The sequence below is a fragment of the Athene noctua genome, chromosome 2, assembly GCF_965140245.1.
Source record: "Athene noctua chromosome 2, bAthNoc1.hap1.1, whole genome shotgun sequence".
In the NCBI taxonomy this organism is placed as follows: Eukaryota; Metazoa; Chordata; class Aves; order Strigiformes; family Strigidae; genus Athene; species Athene noctua.
The window spans coordinates 15,190,120-15,210,373 of NC_134038.1; the positions used below are offsets into that span (position 1 = coordinate 15,190,120).

At 37.0% G+C, this 20,254-nt stretch overlaps 1 protein-coding gene across 1 annotated transcript in view; it reads left to right on the forward strand.

The window, feature by feature from the left end:
• The first annotated feature begins 449 nt into the window (after positions 1 to 449).
• TAF2 (TATA-box binding protein associated factor 2) overlaps positions 450 to 20,254 on the forward strand; it is a 63,365-nt gene continuing 43,560 nt past the window's right edge. The window contains 11 exon segments of the mRNA XM_074898502.1: positions 450 to 1,358; positions 2,825 to 2,879; positions 3,702 to 3,862; positions 12,861 to 12,979; positions 14,296 to 14,437; positions 14,794 to 15,025; positions 16,269 to 16,453; positions 17,027 to 17,140; positions 18,442 to 18,541; positions 20,155 to 20,226; positions 20,228 to 20,241. Coding sequence (XP_074754603.1) covers positions 1,306 to 1,358; positions 2,825 to 2,879; positions 3,702 to 3,862; positions 12,861 to 12,979; positions 14,296 to 14,437; positions 14,794 to 15,025; positions 16,269 to 16,453; positions 17,027 to 17,140; positions 18,442 to 18,541; positions 20,155 to 20,226; positions 20,228 to 20,241 — 1,247 coding nt within the window. The 5' untranslated portion in view covers positions 450 to 1,305.

The window sequence follows — 20,254 nt, forward strand, 5'->3', positions numbered from 1 at the left end:
GGAGCTTTAGCAGGGGCAGCAGCGCGCCAGCCCCACGCTGACTCCAGCCCGCGGGCGGCAGCCTGCCGCGGCCTCTGAGGGCTGAGCCGGGGCTGGTGCTGTCCCCTCATGAAATAAACCCCGACTGTAAGTCAGAACCGAACAGTTATTTTACGGACCTGACCCTCACCACGACCCGAGGTGTCCGGCCGGAGCCGGGAGCGGGGCGGGGCCGCGCCACCCCTCGTACCCACGCGCGGGCGCGCGCAGCCCGCACTCCCGCCGACCTGAGGCCCCGCCCCACCAGTGCGTGCGCATGCGCGAGCTGCGGCTTCCCCGCTGCTGCGCTGGAGACCTGCAGGGCGCATGCGCAGAACGATATGACTCGGCCCCGTCTTTTGGATTATTTTTGCGGTTTTGTTACTTTTTTTTTTTTTTTTTGCCTATGGATGCCTCTGTCATCGGTAGACCACCCTTCGAAAAACAAGATTCCAAAAGACCTTCTTCGTTAGAGAAATAAAGCTCCGCTAAAGGGGCTGTGACCTTTCAACTGTCGGGGTCAAGGGTTAGTAAGAAAATGGCGGCCGCTGCAGAGTGGGAGAGCGTTGGCGGGTGTCGGCGGGCGCGCTGCTGAGGGGGATCCTCGCGTGGCCTGAGGAGCCCGCGCCGTGCCGCTGGGCCGCCCTTGCCCTCCATGCCGGCCAGGCCCAGCCGACTGCCCCGGACGAGAAGGAACCGCATGAGCTCCCAGCCCAGCCGCCTCCCGGAGCAGCGCCCGCGTCCGCAGCGACGATAAGGCTGGGCCACGGGGGGCTCTGCGGCACCCCCTGCGCTCCCCCTCCGCTTCCCCTCCCGGCCTACTCGCCCCCCGGCACCGTCTCTTCCACCTGTCAGTGGAGAGCGCTGCCCCAGCCGGCTGTCCCAGGAGCGGGGACCCCTCGGCTGTGCCTACCCAGCCGCCCTGGTCGTGACCTTCCTGTTCAGTAGCTCCCACGTCCACTGCCCGTTGAGCCGGTTGATTTACGCAGCTTCTGCGGAGAGGAAGCAACACAGCGCCTCCGAACTGGTATCGTACCCCCAGTGAGGAGCAGAGTTGTGTGCTGCACTCACACAAGGTTATATAGAAAGACCTGACTGGTGTTTGTGCTATAACTATGGTGCTCATTCGAGCTGAAGATGCCTAACTGTGGGGAGTCAATGATCCACTGGGGAGATGAGTGATCAAATACAACCTGGCACAAGGAAAAATCAAAGGACCCATCAAGTGAGGATGATGTTGATGCCAGTGTGACGGTCAGCAGTGTGTGTTTAGTGCTGCTGTTCAGGATGAATAGGAAGAAAGGAGACAAAGGATTTGAGAGCCCAAGACCATATAAATTATAAGTATCCATATTTTTTAAAGTTGCTATGCTTGAGACTAATGCACATTTGAAACAGGCTGATCACTAATTATTTACCTGAGAAGGTTGGAACTATTGCTTATGATGTAGCTTGTATTCAGGAAATGTGTGTTGTAGGTGTATGTTTTATTGTGTAAATAGACTCACGGATAGTGAGTCTGTCAACTGTGCAGTCTCATAAAGATATTTACATTGTGTTCTTCAAACCTCAGAGATCTCTTCACACAGTATCAGCACTCCAGACCATGCTACCATGTTTCATTCTTCTGTGTCAAACCCTTTTGACTTAAGGGCTTTTTTATATATAAAGAATGCTTGCATTTGTGGCAAGCAGCTATGTTAAGCAAATTGTCATTTTTACACATTCATTATTTTGGTTGTAACTAAGCTGTAAAGCAGTTGGTTGTGGATTTCAGTGACTTTATGTATTTCTGTTTATACCTCCATGATTTCTTTATAAATCTGTAACACAAATGTATTTCTAAACAAAATCACACTCATTATCGTATATATTTTAATGTGTAGGTAATGTCTGAATCCTTCACTGGATGCTAGATTTTATCGTTCTCTTGTAGGGAATTTTACTGAACTTGCTCAGCTGAAGCGAAGTAACTTTTTAATGCACAGGGCACATAAGTACGTGCATCTCACGTGTGCTGTGGCATGAAGGTTGAATTATTACAAGGTTGTATCTTGAGTCGTGAATAGCACTACTGTAAAGTGTGGTGAAGATGCCACCTACTACAGAAAAATTTAGAAGTAACTTCCAGAGTTTTAAAAAAGTTGGAATTATTATTTTATCTTCTGTTTTTTAAATCAGAGAGTTTTTTTACCGGGAGTTCTAACAAGTCACTCAAAATTTAAGCAAATGCATTTGGTTTGTTTAAAATACCTATCTTGATGAATATATAACCATTATTTAAAATAATAAATTCTTATGATACACTAATTGTAAAAGCATTTACTATATCTTTTTTCTTGTATAGCACTTGCTTGCATAAGTTATGTATGAGAGTCAACTCAGCACATACATTTTTCACAGGTCTTTGATTGCAAATATTATGGCTGCATGCTGTTTCTAATACTGCACATCACTAAACTTGATTCTATATCATTAGTAATACTATATTTTTACATACTGTTATGTGATGTTCAAAAGCAGTGTTATCTTCCTGTGTTACTAATAATATACTGGTATGATGCTGTATTTGATTTTACTGGACCTTTTCTGACCTTGTCTGCAACTTCTATTCGTTATTTATTTTGGACCATGTAAGAGATGTAGATGATCATGAATTCTCATGCAATATGCAGTAGTTATCTATATGTACATACATCCTGTCTAAGCTCTCTGTTTTTTTTAAACTGAGTTAAAATATTACTTTAAATGCTGGCATTTGTGCAAAACCTTACTTATTTTAAATTATTATTTTTTTTTCCAGCACAACTCACCAGGTAGTTTGTATCAACAACATAAATTTTCAGAGAAAATCTGTTGTAGTAAGTATTTTTTAATAAAATGTGAAAGTAGAAATTCAGAGTCTGGGTTCTTTTCATGATTTGAGAGGAAACAACTGTACATACTAGCTAATTATGTTTTTCAGCTTCTTTATATTTTATACTTTCTAATCTGATGCCTCTTACAAATCTGTCATTCCCTGAGATGTATCAAATACAATATCTTCTAATTGTGAACACTTTAGTCTCCATAAGGAAAAGCTTTCTAAAAGAAGGTCACTGCATTTTAAATAATTTTACAAAGCAATTTGCAATGCAATGATGTTCAGTAAAATGCTAGCTGATGTTAGGCATAGGGTTATAGAGTTTTTTTGCTTAAATGTGAGTTCACTGGGTCTTTGAAGAAACCTTCACAGTTTCAGGCCTGAAGTCATTCAGGCTTTTTGTGAATTTAGATATCTGCCTAAATGGATTGTGCTTATGTTTTAAAAACTGTTGTCTCAAGTTCAGCTACCAAAACCTGAAACATAGAGCTGAAAAACATAGTGATGCTAGTAACTTGAAATCTAATCAACAAATGCAGATCACTTCCAGTAAAACAAACATGATTATTAGTCATGTTGAAGTTTTTTGCTTTGTTTGGTTTAATTTCACAGCTGGGAAACTTTGCCTGTTAAATGGTGTGAAAGAAAATATATTCCAGACATCTCAAAAGGCAAACCAATTTCCTTTTTAAATAAAATATTAACTTTTTTTTTTCCTATGATTTTCCTTTGAAATGCATTAATAAGAAATTTTTTAATATATCTCTACTTTGAGAGTTGGTAAAGATTTTATAGAAGGTTTTGATTTGTGTTTTCATAGGGTTATGTGGAACTGACAATATTTCCCACAGTTGCAAACCTGAATAGAATCAAACTGAACAGTAAACAGTGCCGGATTTACAGAGTAAGAGTCAACGATTTAGAAGCAGCTTTCATCTATAACGATCCAACGCTGGAGGTTTGTCACCATGAGTCAAAGCAGTAAGTGATGTGTTTAAAGATGTAGTGTCTTCTGTTGCTGTTAAGCATGACCTATTTTATTGTACTGGCAAGTTTTACCTGGTGATTTCCTAATGGTAATTTTTGGTATGGTGACTTAATTTTGGGAAAGTATTTCGACAGTAATTTTGACTCTTACGCTATTCTTCTTTAGAATTTTTTCTACTAACATTTCCTTGTAATTTTTTGTAAAAGTATCAAAAACTTTTTTTCAAGTACTTTATAGGGAGAAAAGTGGTAGATGCCAATAGTATTCTCAGTGCTTTAGAAAACTGTCCTTCTTGTGTATTTTTTCCCTGGTAAGAAAACACCTTTGGCTAAAATGTTTTATCCTTGATGGACTTTAGGTTTATCTATGCCCAACTTTAATTTATTTCAAGAAAATTTGGGTACATTATTGTGGCGATAGCATTTTGTTTATATTTTTGTAGAGAACATTTTACAGTTGTCCAACTACATTCATATGAGAGTTCCATGTGAGAGGTTTGCAATTAATTTTGGGGTTTGTGGGGGTTTTGTGGGGTTTATTTTTTTATTCCACAGTTGGTTAAATCAGTTTGGTTGCATCAGTATAATATTATGTAGACCAAAGCTATTACATTCTGGTAATTTGTCCTGTGAAAATTGTAGTGATTTTTATGATGTGTAATGTCAGACTGGATGATCATTTTTGTTCCTTTCTATTTTTAAAGCTAAGAATAGTCATACGGTATCAAAGTTCTTGGGAATGTTTCACATTTTGCTAATAAGATCTTGTAAGAATTATTTCTGATTTTATTTATATGTCTAGATAACCTTATATATAATTAGCTTATTACTTTGAAACAAATAACAGGAATAAGGCAAATCATGTGACTGTATCAGGTTAACTATTGGATTGCTAAATTAAGATGCTTATTACTGGCCTTCAGCTGTTTGTTGTGTCCCCTTGGGCAGTGATTGCTCTGAGATATTTGCTAGCTGAAAAGATGGAGAGGGCTCATTAAGCGGCTTCAGAGGTGATATCACCTTGGTTAACTCATATAGCTGATGAAGGCAGGTAAGAACTAGCTAGACTTATTCTGAAGCAAACTGCAGAGAGTTCATACAGTCTTGCTGGTTAGATTTGTGAGAATAGTGGCATTCTCAAATGATATAGCTAGATATATAAGAGGTTGTCTACCCATTGCCTTAATGACTAAAGCCTTTGAGATGTTTCTTAGCCCATCTCAGTTTTCAGGTTAAAACTTCTCTGACTGTTGTCTGAAAACTAGAGTATTAAAGATAACTTACGTTGTTCAGTTACTGAGATTCAAGTGCTACTTTTTATCCTAAGTTAGACATCACTGGATTCAAACTGTTGGTTTGTGGCAGACACTGTATTCCTTTGTTCATCTCTTATGCAAGAGTTTCAATAATTCAGTTTGCAAATACAGTGTTCATTTATATACAACACTGAATTGGATATCAGAGTTCTGAAATGTTGTTTGAGTCCTGATACTGAACCACTTGAGCCTATTAATTCTGTAGTTCCCATCTGGTTTGTGCCTTAATTTTTTGTTGCTGCTATTGCTCGGTAAGTCCTCATTGCAGGGACTCTTAATTGTTCTGAAGAGCTAGAAAGTAAAGATTTTTGTCTTTCCAAAGGAATCAAACTTTCAATATTTATTAGCACTGTAGATGACAGTGTAAGTCCTAGAGTGTTATCTAAACTCACTTCGAAATTTGAAAGGAAAAGTTTCAGGTTTTTTCACCATCTGATATTGAAGAGCAAGTTTAGAAACATGTCTCTTCCCACATGTTTTGGGGAAATGATATGGGAAGACATTTTGGTAAAAATCTCATATCTGGCTTTTGGTAAGAGAAGCACCATGGGCAAATGTTTTCATTAAGTATTCTCTTCTGATTTTACTGTAACATGTTTATGTTCTCACACCTTCTTTTGACTGGCTTGGTTGGATTTAGGGTTTGCTAAATTGTTAAACAGCAGCTGATAAGAAATCGCAGAGTCCTTTAGGTTGGAAAGGACCTATTGACCTAGTCCAACACCCTGCTCAAACAGGGTCAGCTAGAAAAGGCTCCACAGGGCTGTGTCCGGTTGGGTTTTGAGTATCTCGAAGGTTGGAAACTGCAGTCTCTCTGGGCAGCCTGCTCCAGTGTTTTGATGACTCCCACAGCAGAAAAGCATTTTCTTGTATTCAGATGGAATTTCATGTATTTTAACTTGTGTCCACTGACAGGACCAGAAGCAACGGACACAAACTCAAATACAGGAGGTTCCCTCTAAACATCAGGAAACACTTTTTTACTGTGAGGGTGACTGAACACTGAGACAGTTTTCCCGGAGAGGTTGTGAAGTGTCTCCATCCTTGGAGATATTCGAAAGCCATCTAGACGTGCATGTGGGCAACCAGCTCTAGGTGAACCTGCTCGAGCAGAGAGGTTGGACCAGGTGACCTCCAGAGGTCCCTTCCAACCTCAGTGATGCTGTAGTTCTGTAATAACTGAATCATGAATAATTTATGGAAGATGTGAGAAAGGAGCAGCTTTTAAAATGATCAGAGTGAGCACTCCCATATGTCAAGAAAGGGATCAGGAGAGATAATTCTATCATTTTGAGGAGAAAGTGAGTTTTTGTTTAACATCTTAGTGGTATAGTAGAACATCTCTTTCTTCCATAATACCCTGTTTAACAGCAGTGAAGAGGATAGTGCATGCAAAGTGGAATACTGTCTCACACAGGACTACAGTGGCCAGTGGTTTTCACCACTGCAGGCTTTCACAGGGCTATCCAAACTTAATAGAAAGTCTCTATATTTCAGAACTCCTGTGTTATTATTCATAGTTAGGGAAGACAGAGGTCACCAAATATTTTTAATGAAAAACTAGTATACCTGATTTCTGTATCTCAGAAGTCAAAGGCTGTGTTACAGAGTATTAGATATGTATTTTTTTACATTGGAATATCTGGTCAAAACTGGGTATTGAGCATTGATGGTAGCTAAGTTTTGATTAAACAGAGCACCTCTGCTCTTAAGGCAGAATTACAAACAGAAATGCTGGAAATCTTAAACCTCTAGAATTATTACCTGAAACAATTTGTCAGTGGGTTTCCTCAGCTCTTCTTTACAAAGCAGTGCTTCTAGAGTAATCTTTGTATCTAATACAAAGTTTGTAGTAATCTTTGTATCTAATAATTCTTAAATGTTGATTTCTAAAAGAATACATAAAGTATGTAGAAAAAGATGTTAATTTAATGGACTCCTACCTGCCTTTTTTATCACAGTTAAAATATTTTACAGACTTCTTACGCCCTTAGTTAGCAACAGAATTCAATTTAAAATGGAAAATTCTTTATTTAAAGCCACTGTAAGTATTTCTTTGGGAAGACTTGCTACAGCATATGTGGCTTGAGAGGTTATGTTTGCTGATAGGAGGTGAAGATCAAGTGAGTGAAGTGGTTTATTGTTGTGCAGATTTTGGCGTGCAAGAAAACATAGTTAAAAGAGGGTTGAGAAAGTCAAAATTAGAGAGAGCTTTATCTATGAAATACAAGCAGTGCCAGCTGAAATTGTTCCTGTCTCACCATGATGTTCTTTGCTACTTCTTGGGTGAGATCTTCTGTCAGATCAGTTCTTTGTGTTCTGAATTTGAACATTCAGCTTGTCTTCAGTTCAAGTAATACTTCTGGGTTTTATCATCTATTGATGCAAAAATCAGTGACATGTGGTCTCTGTCATTTCACATTTTGAGTGTTTTAGGTGGAACGTATTTTTTGGGTCTTGTGTATTGTCATTTTTGCTGAATGACAAAAAACCACTCACTAAAAAAGTAATTAAAAGTCGGTGAATTTTTTAGGTAATGTTAGAAACCTTTAATTAGTGCATTAAATATATTTTCAGCTTTGATGCCATTGCCAGTTTATCCATCAGTCACAAACCATAATTTAATGTAACAACTAAAAGAACTTCCACAGTTTATATGGAAATAAAGACAGTCTTCCATCTTGTAATTTCTTCCTGAGGCTACAGAACATATAGCTTTTTCATGTTAGAATAGATGGATGAACTTATGTAACATAATCACTCCTTCCCTGGCTAAGCAGATGCTCTAAGGTATAAAACAATTCACATAATTTTACCATGTGTACACAAGGTGGCAGAGAATCCCATTTTGATCATACTTCTAAGGAAGAGTTTGAAATCTTGCAAAGGTTGCAAATAATGTTGGAGAACGTCTGTTTGGGTCTTAGGGCTGCTGTTGTTGAGTGTTACAGCTGACTCTGTCCTCCTTACCTTCCCTCTTTTCCTTGTAAATTGTTACATTCTCGATTCTATCAATAAAGGAGAAGTGGGATTTATTTTTCTGGGCTATAGTATACAGAAATTCCACAGCGTGTTTTCTGACTACTGAGACAACTGCTTGTATCTCAGCCTTATTTATGTCAAAACAGGCAAAGGAGATCTCTGTTTTCTTAATCCTATGTGTAAGACTAAACTATTCAATAGCAGCAGCAAAAGTTTGGGGTTTCAATGCAGTGGTTTGATCTGTGATAAGTGAAGTTTATGATGATCTTGCTGTTACCTGGTTATGTGCTTCATATGTTTGTGTGATAACTATGGTGCAGGGTTGGAAAGCTATTGCATTTTATTATTATTTCATGTAAAGGAAGATACTTTTTTGTATAGCTAGCTAATGTGCACATAACACTTTCCTGTGCATAGCTACTATATTCAGTGTCATTTTAACCTTCGGCGGTGTATACCTGTTCATTCACTAGTTCAGCTCTTTGGGTTTTTTTAACTTGAAGCCTGTAGTTTTTAAACATTAAAAATAAGAAGATATTTTTATATCCTCCAACTTCACTGTTCCTTTAGTTACAAGCAGCAGTAAACTGTGAGAGAGAGCAATGTGGTAGTCTTCACAGTATGTCTTGTAATATTCTTTCTTCTGAGAAGTCAGTGATCAAGCCTTTAGCCTGCGCACAAAATAAAAAAAAATACTGGTGGACTAAGCATGTGTTGTTTTGCTGCAATAAATAACCTTAATTTCTACTGGTATGATGCTTATCTAGTTTTAAATTCATGATGGACTTTGTTAGAAATAAACAGAGGTGTAGAGAACTTTTGAAGCAAGAGATGGCAAAGCCCTTAGCCTTGGTCAAGAATGAAAATCGGCTTTTTCAGTGTGCCAAAGATTTAAATTGTTTATTAATAAATTACCTATACAGGTACGTATTTTTATAGATATATAAAAAATATACTAGGTATAATATATGCTATATCATATATTTTGGGGTTGGACTCCAAGACCAAGTGCTAATTGTACCTGGGGAGTAAAGTAGAATAGTAAATAAATTGCAGGTAATGACAGGTCATGAATTACATGTGGATCAAAGAAATTCCTTTGCAAAGTTGATATTAAGTACTGTAAGAATAAATTAGTTTATAGACCATATGTTTGTGCTGTGTAACAGTTAAGTAACACCTCTGCAGCTAGTAGTGAGGGATGCTATGGAAAGTTGACACGAAGGTATTTGAAATCAATGAATAGCTTTAAAAAATAAGTCTTCACAGGATCACTTGGTTCCAGTCAGTCAACAAGCATGCACTTGGGCTGTAATTATTAGTGCTTTAGGTGAATTCTGATAATAAAATATATATCTACCAGGAAAAAACATGAATGCATATTACTTTTTCATTGTCAATCTACACTTAGCCTTAGGAAAATTTATCTTTGTTCCTTGGGCCGTAACTTTTGACATGTGCTCTGTTTTTGTTAAAATGACCATATCCAGTTTATTGAGAGTAGTTCAATCTATGAAAAAATTAATCTGTGGTACTAAGCCTTTAATGGATTCCTTTTGCAATGAATCACCCATTTGAATTGGAACACTTCACGAAAACAGAAATATCAGAATAGACTGTTTTCCATAAAATGTTAAGCCCTGTGGAGTCTACCTTTCTTGCTATAAAATAATAATCTTTTCCTGTCTATGAACCCATTGATGTTTAAAATGGAACCACAAGCTCATCACAATCCTCAAATCTTGAGGAAATTCTCACTGATATATTGGAAAGGGATCCCCTATCAGTAGCAGTGAATTTTCAGAAGCAGTTTAGATTAAAATTTAAACATTTGAGACCTTGCAATCTAACAGAATGTTATTGCTGTTTTCTGTTGCCAATGTCTTTAATTACTAAGATAGTTCTTAGTCATGCAGTCTTTCTTTAAAGAGAATTTTTCCAGTGGTATTTGTTTGCCTTCCTAGGATGCCATTTGGAGACAGCTTAAATCACCATTGGTTGGGGTGATTATGATCCCATTGACAGTCTCCTATGCCTCAGTAGTAGCACTTCTTTGACCCCTCAGTATGTCAGATCAGGAGCTAAACCTACTGAAAGCTATCTGCAAGGTTGTTTGTTTTTTTTTTGATTTGGCACTTTCAGCTTCATTACTGCAGGGTTGGATGAACAGTAGTCTCCTTAATGAGTGAGAGAGTAGGAATGCATGGCTGAGACTAGGAGACAGCACTTCACCTAGAGTTTTGTTTTGAGTTGTTCTGGAACCATAGCCAAAGTTATAGTATATTCCACTGTACAAATTGAAGCTTGTGCTTTTAAAACTTGTTGGCATTATATTCTATCTTTAGGTACACTTCAGCTATGAAAAAGGAAAAAATGATTATGTATTAAAACTTGGGATTTGGGTGTTTCTGTGCTCATATGCTCCAATTTACTATTCACGTCCTATTTTCAGAAGGTTCCAAGCAAAGTAGACAAGTTTACTGCTCCTGACATTCCCAGTCTTGGTAGTGGTGCCAGGGAATTTGTGCACTATTATTGCCAAAGATGAAGAACTGCATGAAAATATGTTCTCAATATATTTCAGTCTTTTAGCAAAGTTTTTTAGATGTGGAAGGCTAGGAATATAAGTATGGTGTTTGACATACCTAGAATTACAGGATGATTCTGGCATGGTTATATTATCCTTCAGTCTTCCAAGTAAGGTACTGTAATTTGGGTTGAATGCTGTTTCCTCTGCGGGTGGTGAATAGAGAATGGTTAGATGAAAGTAAAATCCCGCAGTGAGATCATGTCTGCTTTGTGTGGACTTCAGATTCCATTGGAAGAGTGGAGTCTGCAGCCAAAGGTTAATTTACTCCATTGTGGTACAGTAATCCTGCACCTGGGTTGGGGCAATCCCTGGTGTCAATACAGACTGGGAGATGGAGTTGAGAACAGCCCTGCCGAGAAGGACTTGGGAGTACTAGTGGATGAAAAACTGGACATGAGCCAGCAATGTGCACCCACAGCCAGAAAGCCAACTGTGTCCTGAGCTGCATCAACATAAGTGTGGCCAGCAGGTCAAGGGAGGTGAGACCCCACATGCAGTGCTGTATCCAGCTCTGAGGACCCCAACATAAGAAGGTCATGGACCTGCTCAAGTGTGTCCAGAGGAGGCCCAGAAGATGATCAGGGGGCTGGAGCACCTCTACTATGAAGAGAGGCTGAGAGTTGGGGTTGTTCAGCCTGTAGAAGAGAAGGCTCTGGGGAGACCTTACTGCAGCCTTTCAATACCTAAAGAGAGTTTATAAGATGGGAACAAACCTTTTTGCAGGGCCTGTTGCAACAGGACAAGGGGTAATGGTTTTAAACTAAAAGAGGGTGGATTTAGGCTAGATATAAGGAAGAAACTTTTTACAATGAGGGTGGTGAAACATTGGAACAGGTTGCCCAGAGAGGTCGTAGATGACCCAGCCCTAGAAACATTCAAGGTCAGGTTGGACAGGGCTCTGAGCACCCTGATCTAGTTGAAGATGTCCCTGCTCAGTGCAGGGGGCATTGGACTAGATGACCTTTAAAGGTCCCGTTCAACCCCAGATATTCTGTGGTTCTGTGGTAGCGTTATCCTTGATTGTGGCTTTGCCCCCATAGTGGTTGGATTCATCAGTTCTGGGGAAAAAAGGTGGTAAGTAATTCAAACGGTTTCTCTTCAGGTGTAGTTGTTTGAGCTTTTGAAGAATTCTGTGTACTACAGGATTAGACTTGAGAAAGGTTTTGCTTCCATGTTCTACACAGTTTAAAAATCCATTTTGAAAAAGTATAAAAGCTATTTCATAATAATGCAAAAGCAGAGTTATTTTTGAACTTGACTGGTCATCCTCCAGTCTCTGAACATAATCACATTAAATAATAAGAAGATAGTATCCTGCTCATAACCACTTTAACAGCAGACATATGCATATTCCTGCTCATTTCAGTAGATAACAGTTAATGTAAGTCATAACTGAAGTAATGGTATGACTTCAGAATGAAATGTGCAGTCAATTAGCAGCTGATATATAGTAGCTTCAACAGCTCAAACCTGATTACAAAAATCTGTGTTTGCATGCTAAATAAATGAATTATGGTAACTCGTTAAAAAAATTGTTTCTAGAGACTAAAAAGTATATGTATTTCTGTGTTTGCATATTAAGGGCAAAACTTCAGCATCTAATATTTTATGTGATATTTACAAGTACATAAAATAAAACTGTTCCTATCCATCAAGCTAATGGGGAGGAAAAAACATGGCCAAGCTAAAATCTTACTACATTTAGAAAAACAATATAAAAGCAAAACTGCAGTATATAAGGAGGGAGATCCTCAAGACAGATCTTTAGAATAAACATACAAACTCAATCCAAATTTTTTTAAACATTTTTTAATTTCTCTTGCAATAAATGTAAATATTACTCTTATTTGGAAGAAAAGAGCACTGAGCATTTCCATTTAGTTCATTGGGGATTAAGTCTTATTCATCATAGATCAGTTCTGTAAGACCCTAGTTTTAAGTTCTGTTTTTTAAAAACTAATCTTTACTCCTTTTTTCCCTCCACTCCTTTAGAAACAAAACTAAATACTTGGTTGAACATGCACCATGAAAATCATATGACTTCCAAAGTCGTTCTTTTGTAGTTTAGCATGTACTTTAAGAATTAACTGGGTATTTCTGACAGGAGGAATCTCAACTATTTTTCCAATGCCTATGCTGCCGCAGTCAGTGCTGTGGACCCAGATGCTGGAAATGGAGAACTCTGCATTAAGGTTCCCTCGGAGCTGTGGAAACATGTTGATGGTACAGTAAAGAAACCATACTGAGAAATTAAGATGTCCTAGTGTTGTTAGCTATGAGTTTGCATAGGAAGGTAGTAGATTTAAATAAAAATCATAGCATTACATTATTTTATGAAATGATGGTTATTGCTTCCTTTTTCCTCATCCATATCTTTTTGTTTGAAGTCTGAAAAATATTTTCATACTTCTAGGTAATATGGAGAAGTGGTTACAAACATTCTTGGGTGGTCATGAACCTAGAAGTACACATGAGGAAGTGGGTGTAATGGAGTATATTGGGTGATAAATTGTAATTTTGAAGCTGCTTACAATATATATGATCCAACAGGGAAAATAATTTACAAGGATATGTCTATACACATCTTTTACTAAAAATATATTTTTTTCCATCTCACTTTGAAGAATGGTCGTTTTAAAAATGATTTGGTGGTGAAAAGTAGACTACTTTATAAACTGGTATACTAGATCCTGGAACAAGGAACTCTTAATAAATCACTCTCCAATGTTGATTGTTTTCTTACATGGATTTTATTAGTTTCTTGTATTGTTTTCTTACATGGTTTTATCAGTTTTTCCTATGGATTTGTGAGACCTGTGAGAGAGTAATAACAACTGTATCATGAAGCTGATTCATGTAGTGTTGTCAGATTACACCTTAATGGGAAAGACACTTCTGTTTGTTTTAATTTTTGTTTAAGGTCCTGTTGTCTTACTTGTAAGTCTAGAAAGGAAAATATTCAAACAGGTATAATTTTTCTTTTTAAAGTTTGGATGCCAAAATATGGTGAGACTTGTTGGATAAATTTCACCATATGCTTGAATTTATTTTCTTGCCAGTCTATTCATAGGTGAGATTTCTGTGAAACTAAACCAAAGCAAAGACACTTAAGTTACAGGAAAAGCTTTAACTATAATAAGAGGTTTTGAGAAACTGCAAATGACAATAACATGTCTTTTAAGAATGTGCCTGTTAAATACAGTTTTTGTAAAAAATTATTTCAGGAAGGGACAAAGGAGACCATGGTTAGGGTACAATCAGTGTATAAAGATTCTTTACTATTGGGGAGGTGGAAGATGAAATGTAACTCCACTTGCAGTTGTTAATAAAGATTCTTATAAATTCATATCCTGTAAGTTATGCTTAAGAGGTCTCAGTTTAGTAAGCAGTTGAGCAATGCTTTGTAACTAGACCTGGAGGTCCATGAGAATGAAGTAAACACATAATCAAGACCAAGAGTCCAAGACTGAATTATTATTCTGAAATAACATTCATGTAAGGTGTATATACTTACTTCAATTTTGGTCTTGGTGCTGCAGAGTTAAAAGTCCTGAAAGTGCATATAAACTTTTCTCTGGACCAGCCAAAAGGAGGCCTTCATTTTGTGGTACCGAACATGGAGGGCAGCATGGCAGAAAGAGGGGCTCATGTCTTTTCATGTGGTTATCAAAACTCTACAAGGTAAGAAAACTATCTTTGAATGTTAGACTGTATTTCTTACAGGAAATGCAACTAATTTATTTGAATTTTTTTTAAGTTTGAAAAATACTAAAGCTTAATTTGTGCTTGAAAGGAGCTTACCAATGTGAAGTAGCACCTAATGATTAGTAATTAGAATTCCTGGTCTTTATAGATCAGCAGGAGGTAGTGACAAAGAAACTTGTGCTTTATAAAATTACTGTATACTAGAAGTCAATATGTCAACATTCCGAGTATTAAGGAATATAGTTTTGAACTGGAGAGAAAAGTCATCTGTGAAAAAGAGAGTATAATTGTTAAGTATAATTGTTAACCGTTTTTCCCCCAATCTTCCCTAGATTTTGGTTTCCTTGTGTTGATTCATATTCTGAGTTGTGTACCTGGAAACTTGAGTATACTGTAGATGCTGCAATGGTGGCTGTTTCAAACGGAGATTTGGTGGAAACTGTATATACTCATGATATGAGAAAGAAGACTTTTCATTACATGCTGACTATTCCAACTGCAGCTTCTAACATCTCCTTGGCAATAGGACCTTTTGAAATTCTTGTTGATCCATACATGCATGAGGTAATAATCTTCATAGAGGCCTTTTTTTTTTTTTTTTTTAAAGTGTTAGTGACTATTTTTATGTTGTAACCAGTATATATTGATCAAGTATGGGTATGTCTAGATACGACCTCCATTACATGATAAAACTTATCTAGTAATGCCTGTATTTAAATTTATCTCCAAGGTAAAGCCTTTAAATGAGCAATAATTCCATTTATGTCTGAATTTATGGGGCTAGTTTAGTTGTAGTTGATAAAAGCATATTTCTTAAAATATCTTTAAACCCATCCTGTTGCTGGTAGTAGATATAAAATTATTGCTACACAATTGAGTAGTCTTCTGAACTAAAACTGACACTGAGTTTTCATTCTTAACAGATTGTTACCATAATATTGAAGTCCACCAGTTAATATTTACATCCGTTGTTTTAGATTTGGTAAGGATGGACTTGGCAGCCAGGTTACGTTACCAGTTTAACTTAAAGAATGGTCTGCATATTCTTCTTTTAAAAACATGAGAGGAAAATACTGGGAAATAGCTATGTTTTGCTTGATCCAAAGACAAACGTTGGATTTTAGTCCTCAGCAATGGTATTCTGTTGACTTTTATTGGTGAGTCATACTCACTTGTGAAAGATAATAGCTGTTTAAAAAAAAAAAACAAACCAGTTGTTGATATTTGAAAAAAAAAACATGATAAATTTCTGGAGAGTTTGACTTCTATAGAGCTGACTTGAAGTTATATATCATTCTCAGCTTGGTTCCTGTGTCAGTGCTGAAGTCAGTGTTGTTGGCTGCATCATAGGTTTGTGGAAAAAACAGTAGTATCAAAGGTTACTTGTAGTTTTAGCTGTCACAAGTCTTCTAAACAGTAGCACTGCTTGACTGATTTGAAAATAGCCAAGTCTTTACTGTATAAAAGAAAAATATTGTCTCCAAAAGACATTGGATTACAAAATCAAAAGAAAAATGTCATGTTTTTAAATGATAGACATTACTGGGTAGACATTGTTACTGTTCTTTGTCTGCTAAAAATTATTTTCCTGTTGTTGCTCTTACAATTAAGATGGACTGCCTGGTGCACTTTTCTGCCATTGCGGTCATTATCACAGCTTGAAAATGCTTTTTTTTTTTTTTTTTTCTGTTAAATTTACAGCAGCTCTATGTTTGTTGTGTTGTGGTTTTTTTTCTGCTATATAATATTCTTGATATTTATGAATTTAAATATATTTGTCTTGTATCAAACTTTCCTTTGCTTGTAGGTAACTCACTTCTGCTTACCACAACTTCTCCCATTGCTCAAACATACCACGTCATACCTTCACGAGGTGTTTGAATTTTATGAGGAGATTCTTACCTGCCGCTATCCATACTCTTGTTTCAAGACTGTTTTTATAGATGAAGCTTATGTTGAAGTAGCTGCTTATGCATCCATGAGTATTTTCAGGTTAGTATTTGAGAAAATTACACCTTCTAAATTCACAGGCCTAGAAGCTCTAGATCCAAAACTGTTGAGAAATACGTGAAGCTCTTACTGGTTTTGTAGCCTGAGTTTTGGGCTCTCTGGTTTTAAAAGAATGGCTTTTATTGATATTACAGGCTTTTAATACCATTTCTAATTTTATCTGCTATAAAGGTGTTGTGTTTATATCTTCTTTAAAAAACAGTTGGCAGTGGCTTCCTCTCTAAATTAGAAACACCATGCATGAAATATTTAAGATTAAATTAAGTGCAGAAGTTGGACTATGTTTTATTTTTCTTCAGCTGGGGTAAGGTACCAGGAATCCAAAAGAGTTTCACCAGTTAAAAAGAAAACTGCTTTGCCTCTACACATGAGTTGTTTATAGATGATAATAGCAGGAGATCTGCCTGGCTTAAGGGTATTAAAAAAAAAGATGTTACTATCTCATTGGAAAACCACTGAAGGAACTATTTGTTTTGGCTTTTAAAGCAACATCTCTAGTTTGTTTCTTTGGAACTGAAGTTCATATTGTGTTATTTTCTTTTTACGGGGGTCCAGCACAAATCTCTTACACAGCGCAATGATTATAGATGAAACACCACTGACAAGGAGGTGCTTAGCACAGGCCCTGGCCCAGCAGTTCTTCGGATGCTTTATATCCAGAATGTCCTGGTAAGTATTTTACCATTATACTCTCTAGAAAATGGGAAAAATCTAGGAAACTAAAACTTTAATTTGCATGTTGCATTTTTCCAGAAGAATAAGTGAAATGGTAACTGTAGAAGAAAGGAAAAAAAAAGAAATAATAAAACCTGCTCAATAAATGAAAATCCGTGTTTGTTGTTTGTTTGTTTGTTTGAAAGGAGAATGTGAGATGTAAAGGTTCCAAAGACTGGAGAGATTGAACATGTCTTCTCTCAGAAATTAATGCTATTGAATGTCGTAGTGGGCTTTGGCACCTGGAGATTTTAGAAGGAAGAGTCTTTTGTATCATCAGTAAAATTTCTGTCAGATATTTTGGATATGAAGAAGTGTAGCTGGCATAGGAATTACTTGTGGAGTGCAGAACTAATAAGTTACAAAGTTGAGGGAGAGGAATGCAGAAATTAGTGTGAAATGCACAAATTCATTGGTGTGGTAAGCTGCCTGTAACTCCATCTCAGAAAATCTCTCCCTACTGGCTCTTGCAGTTCTGATCAGTATTTATTTTAAAGCCTTTTACATATACTTTACGTATCAGGTACAAGGAGCCTATTACTTTTTTCATGGCAAAAGTGTAAATTCCAGAGTATCCTTGGCTTAAAAAAAGAGAAATCAATGTGTTTTTAAATTGCTGTTTGTACTATTGCAATTTCTCTTGCTCGTCCTTATTTCTAGCCTACTTTCATGGTGAAGACAATTTTTTCCTCCCTCATAATGACTCCTTTATTTATGTCTTTATTCACTTTATCATAGCCTGTATGTCATTCTTATGTTTAGAATTCTAATTCATGGTCAATTTTAGTTTTTGTCAGTATTTTTCTCTCTTAGAACATAACTCTCAGAACAGGTGTTTATAAATGGGTGTCCGCCAGAGTGTGAGATAGGTATTTTGTCTGCTTGCTGTCCAGAGCTTCTCCATTGTATTGAGATGTTTATCAGCAAGCAACAATCATACAGATTAGCAGTTATTTTAAATTTAATGTCCATATCCCCTGCTCTATTGTTACTATTTCAGCTAAATAGTTTGCTTTTATATTTTAATCGGGGCTTCTGTGGTAGAAGTTGAGTTTTCACTGCCTTTTCAGTTTCATCATTCCCATCCAGGTTCCAAGTTAGATACATAAATTGTTTCACAGCTCATCAGACTCCTGTTGACTTAGAGACGTTATATAACCTGCTGAAATTTGTGGCTGTTTTGAGCTGGTCAGAAATACCATCCCTTACAAAATACCTTCTGAAGTGTTGTAATTCATGCTTCTTTCTTATTATAGGTCAGATGAATGGGTGCTAAAGGGAATCTCTGGTTATATTTATGGCCTTTGGATGAAAAAAACCTTTGGTGTTAATGAGTATCGTCACTGGATTAAGCAGGTAACAAGATAATAGTATTTTTTTAATTTTTCAAACATTTTACATCAAAGAAGATGCAATGTAAAACCAGAATATGACGCAGATTTGCATTGCAACTTAAAGAAATGTTTAGCAGCGACAAAACTTAAAGCTGAAATATTTTTGCCACTTACTGCAAGGAAAAACACCAAACATATTAATCAAACTATGTTTCTGTGATTGCCTTATGAATAATAATTTTCATGGTCTCTCTGTGCAATTAGTTTTTCTTTTGGCTTTTGCAAAAAAATAGAAAGAAAAAGTAAAAAAAGATTGTACTTTTTTGAACACTTAGAGTAGAATATGGGATTCATAAGGAGATGTGTTTGGTAAATTCTGTTATGCTGTGATGGCCATCCATATAGCTCAGAAGAGCTCCAGTGTTAGCTTGAATCAGTAGTGGATCAGATATCTTTTAGTGTCATTTAAGTACTAAAGGAAATAATGAAAGAGTAAAAAATCCCTGTTGAAGGGATTTCTTTTCTTGGCAAAGAATTTTCTGTCTATACCTTACATTTCAGAATGTAATGCTCCAAGACAGGCACTTACTAGTGATAGCAGCAGTGACTCCTCATTCTTCGCCAGTAATATTCATGCACAGAAAGATGTTTCTTCTTCCTCTCAACACTTCCATTCCAAAAACTAGATTTCTAACCCCGTGGGTTCTGTTTACATCTCTCACTCACATGGGGACCCAATACCATATCCTTATCTGCCTAATGTCCATTCAGCTCACTAGTCATGTGCTGTCTGTGCTAAAGTGTGGGTGCTACAGAGAACAGCAAAACTGGATGAAGGTCTGTCTCGAGAGTTCAGTGCTGCATGCAGCAGAAGTTGCTTCTGGATATCAGTTGCTCATGCCCTTCCCTATGAGTTAGATAAGTGCTTCCACATAAAACTGAGAAGTGCTACTGTCACAGCCACCAGTTTTGCCTTTACTGCTTTGAATGTATCAAGATAGGAAAGTGTGTAAGATTATATGAATTGATCAACATTTGGAAATCCCTTGACTGACACTGGGTTGCAGACAGACGTCAATTAACTCTCCCTGTGCTCAAGCTGACCCTATTTGTTTCAAAAGCTGTGTTGGGTGATAGTGAGCCCATGCAAACATCCTGCCTTGAAGTGTGCTCATTAAAATGAGCAGAACATGACACAAATTCAAACTTGTTCTGCTTCAGAGCTGAGCTTCTGTCTGGCTTGGGCATGGGTAAAGGTGATTTTCTGTATGCTGCAGTATACTGTGTAGGTATACCCAGTATTAATTTACAGTGCAAGGAAATGGTGATCACCTTTATTTCTTTTGGTCAAATACAGCTAACTTATTGAACAATAAAACTCTTTAGACATATTATAGTTAAATATTGTTGTGGGTTGACCCATAATCCAGACTCCAGAACAAGTAGTAACTGCTGATTTCTACTGTTTTATTTTTGTTTGCCATGCTGAGGAACATCCCTGATTTTAAAATGCTCTTTGTGTTTGTAAATAAGTTTAATTAGGAGGTATGGCTTGAACAATGGTATGAAAAGCTTTCCTGTCTTCTTTGAATAATTTCTCTACTTTTTAAAGTTGTTTGCTTATGTACATTTTAGGAGTTAGATCAAATAGTGGCATATGAACTGAAGACTGGTGGAGTCTTACTGCATCCAATATTCGGAGGAGGAAAAAGAGAAAGACAAGTATGTTATTTTA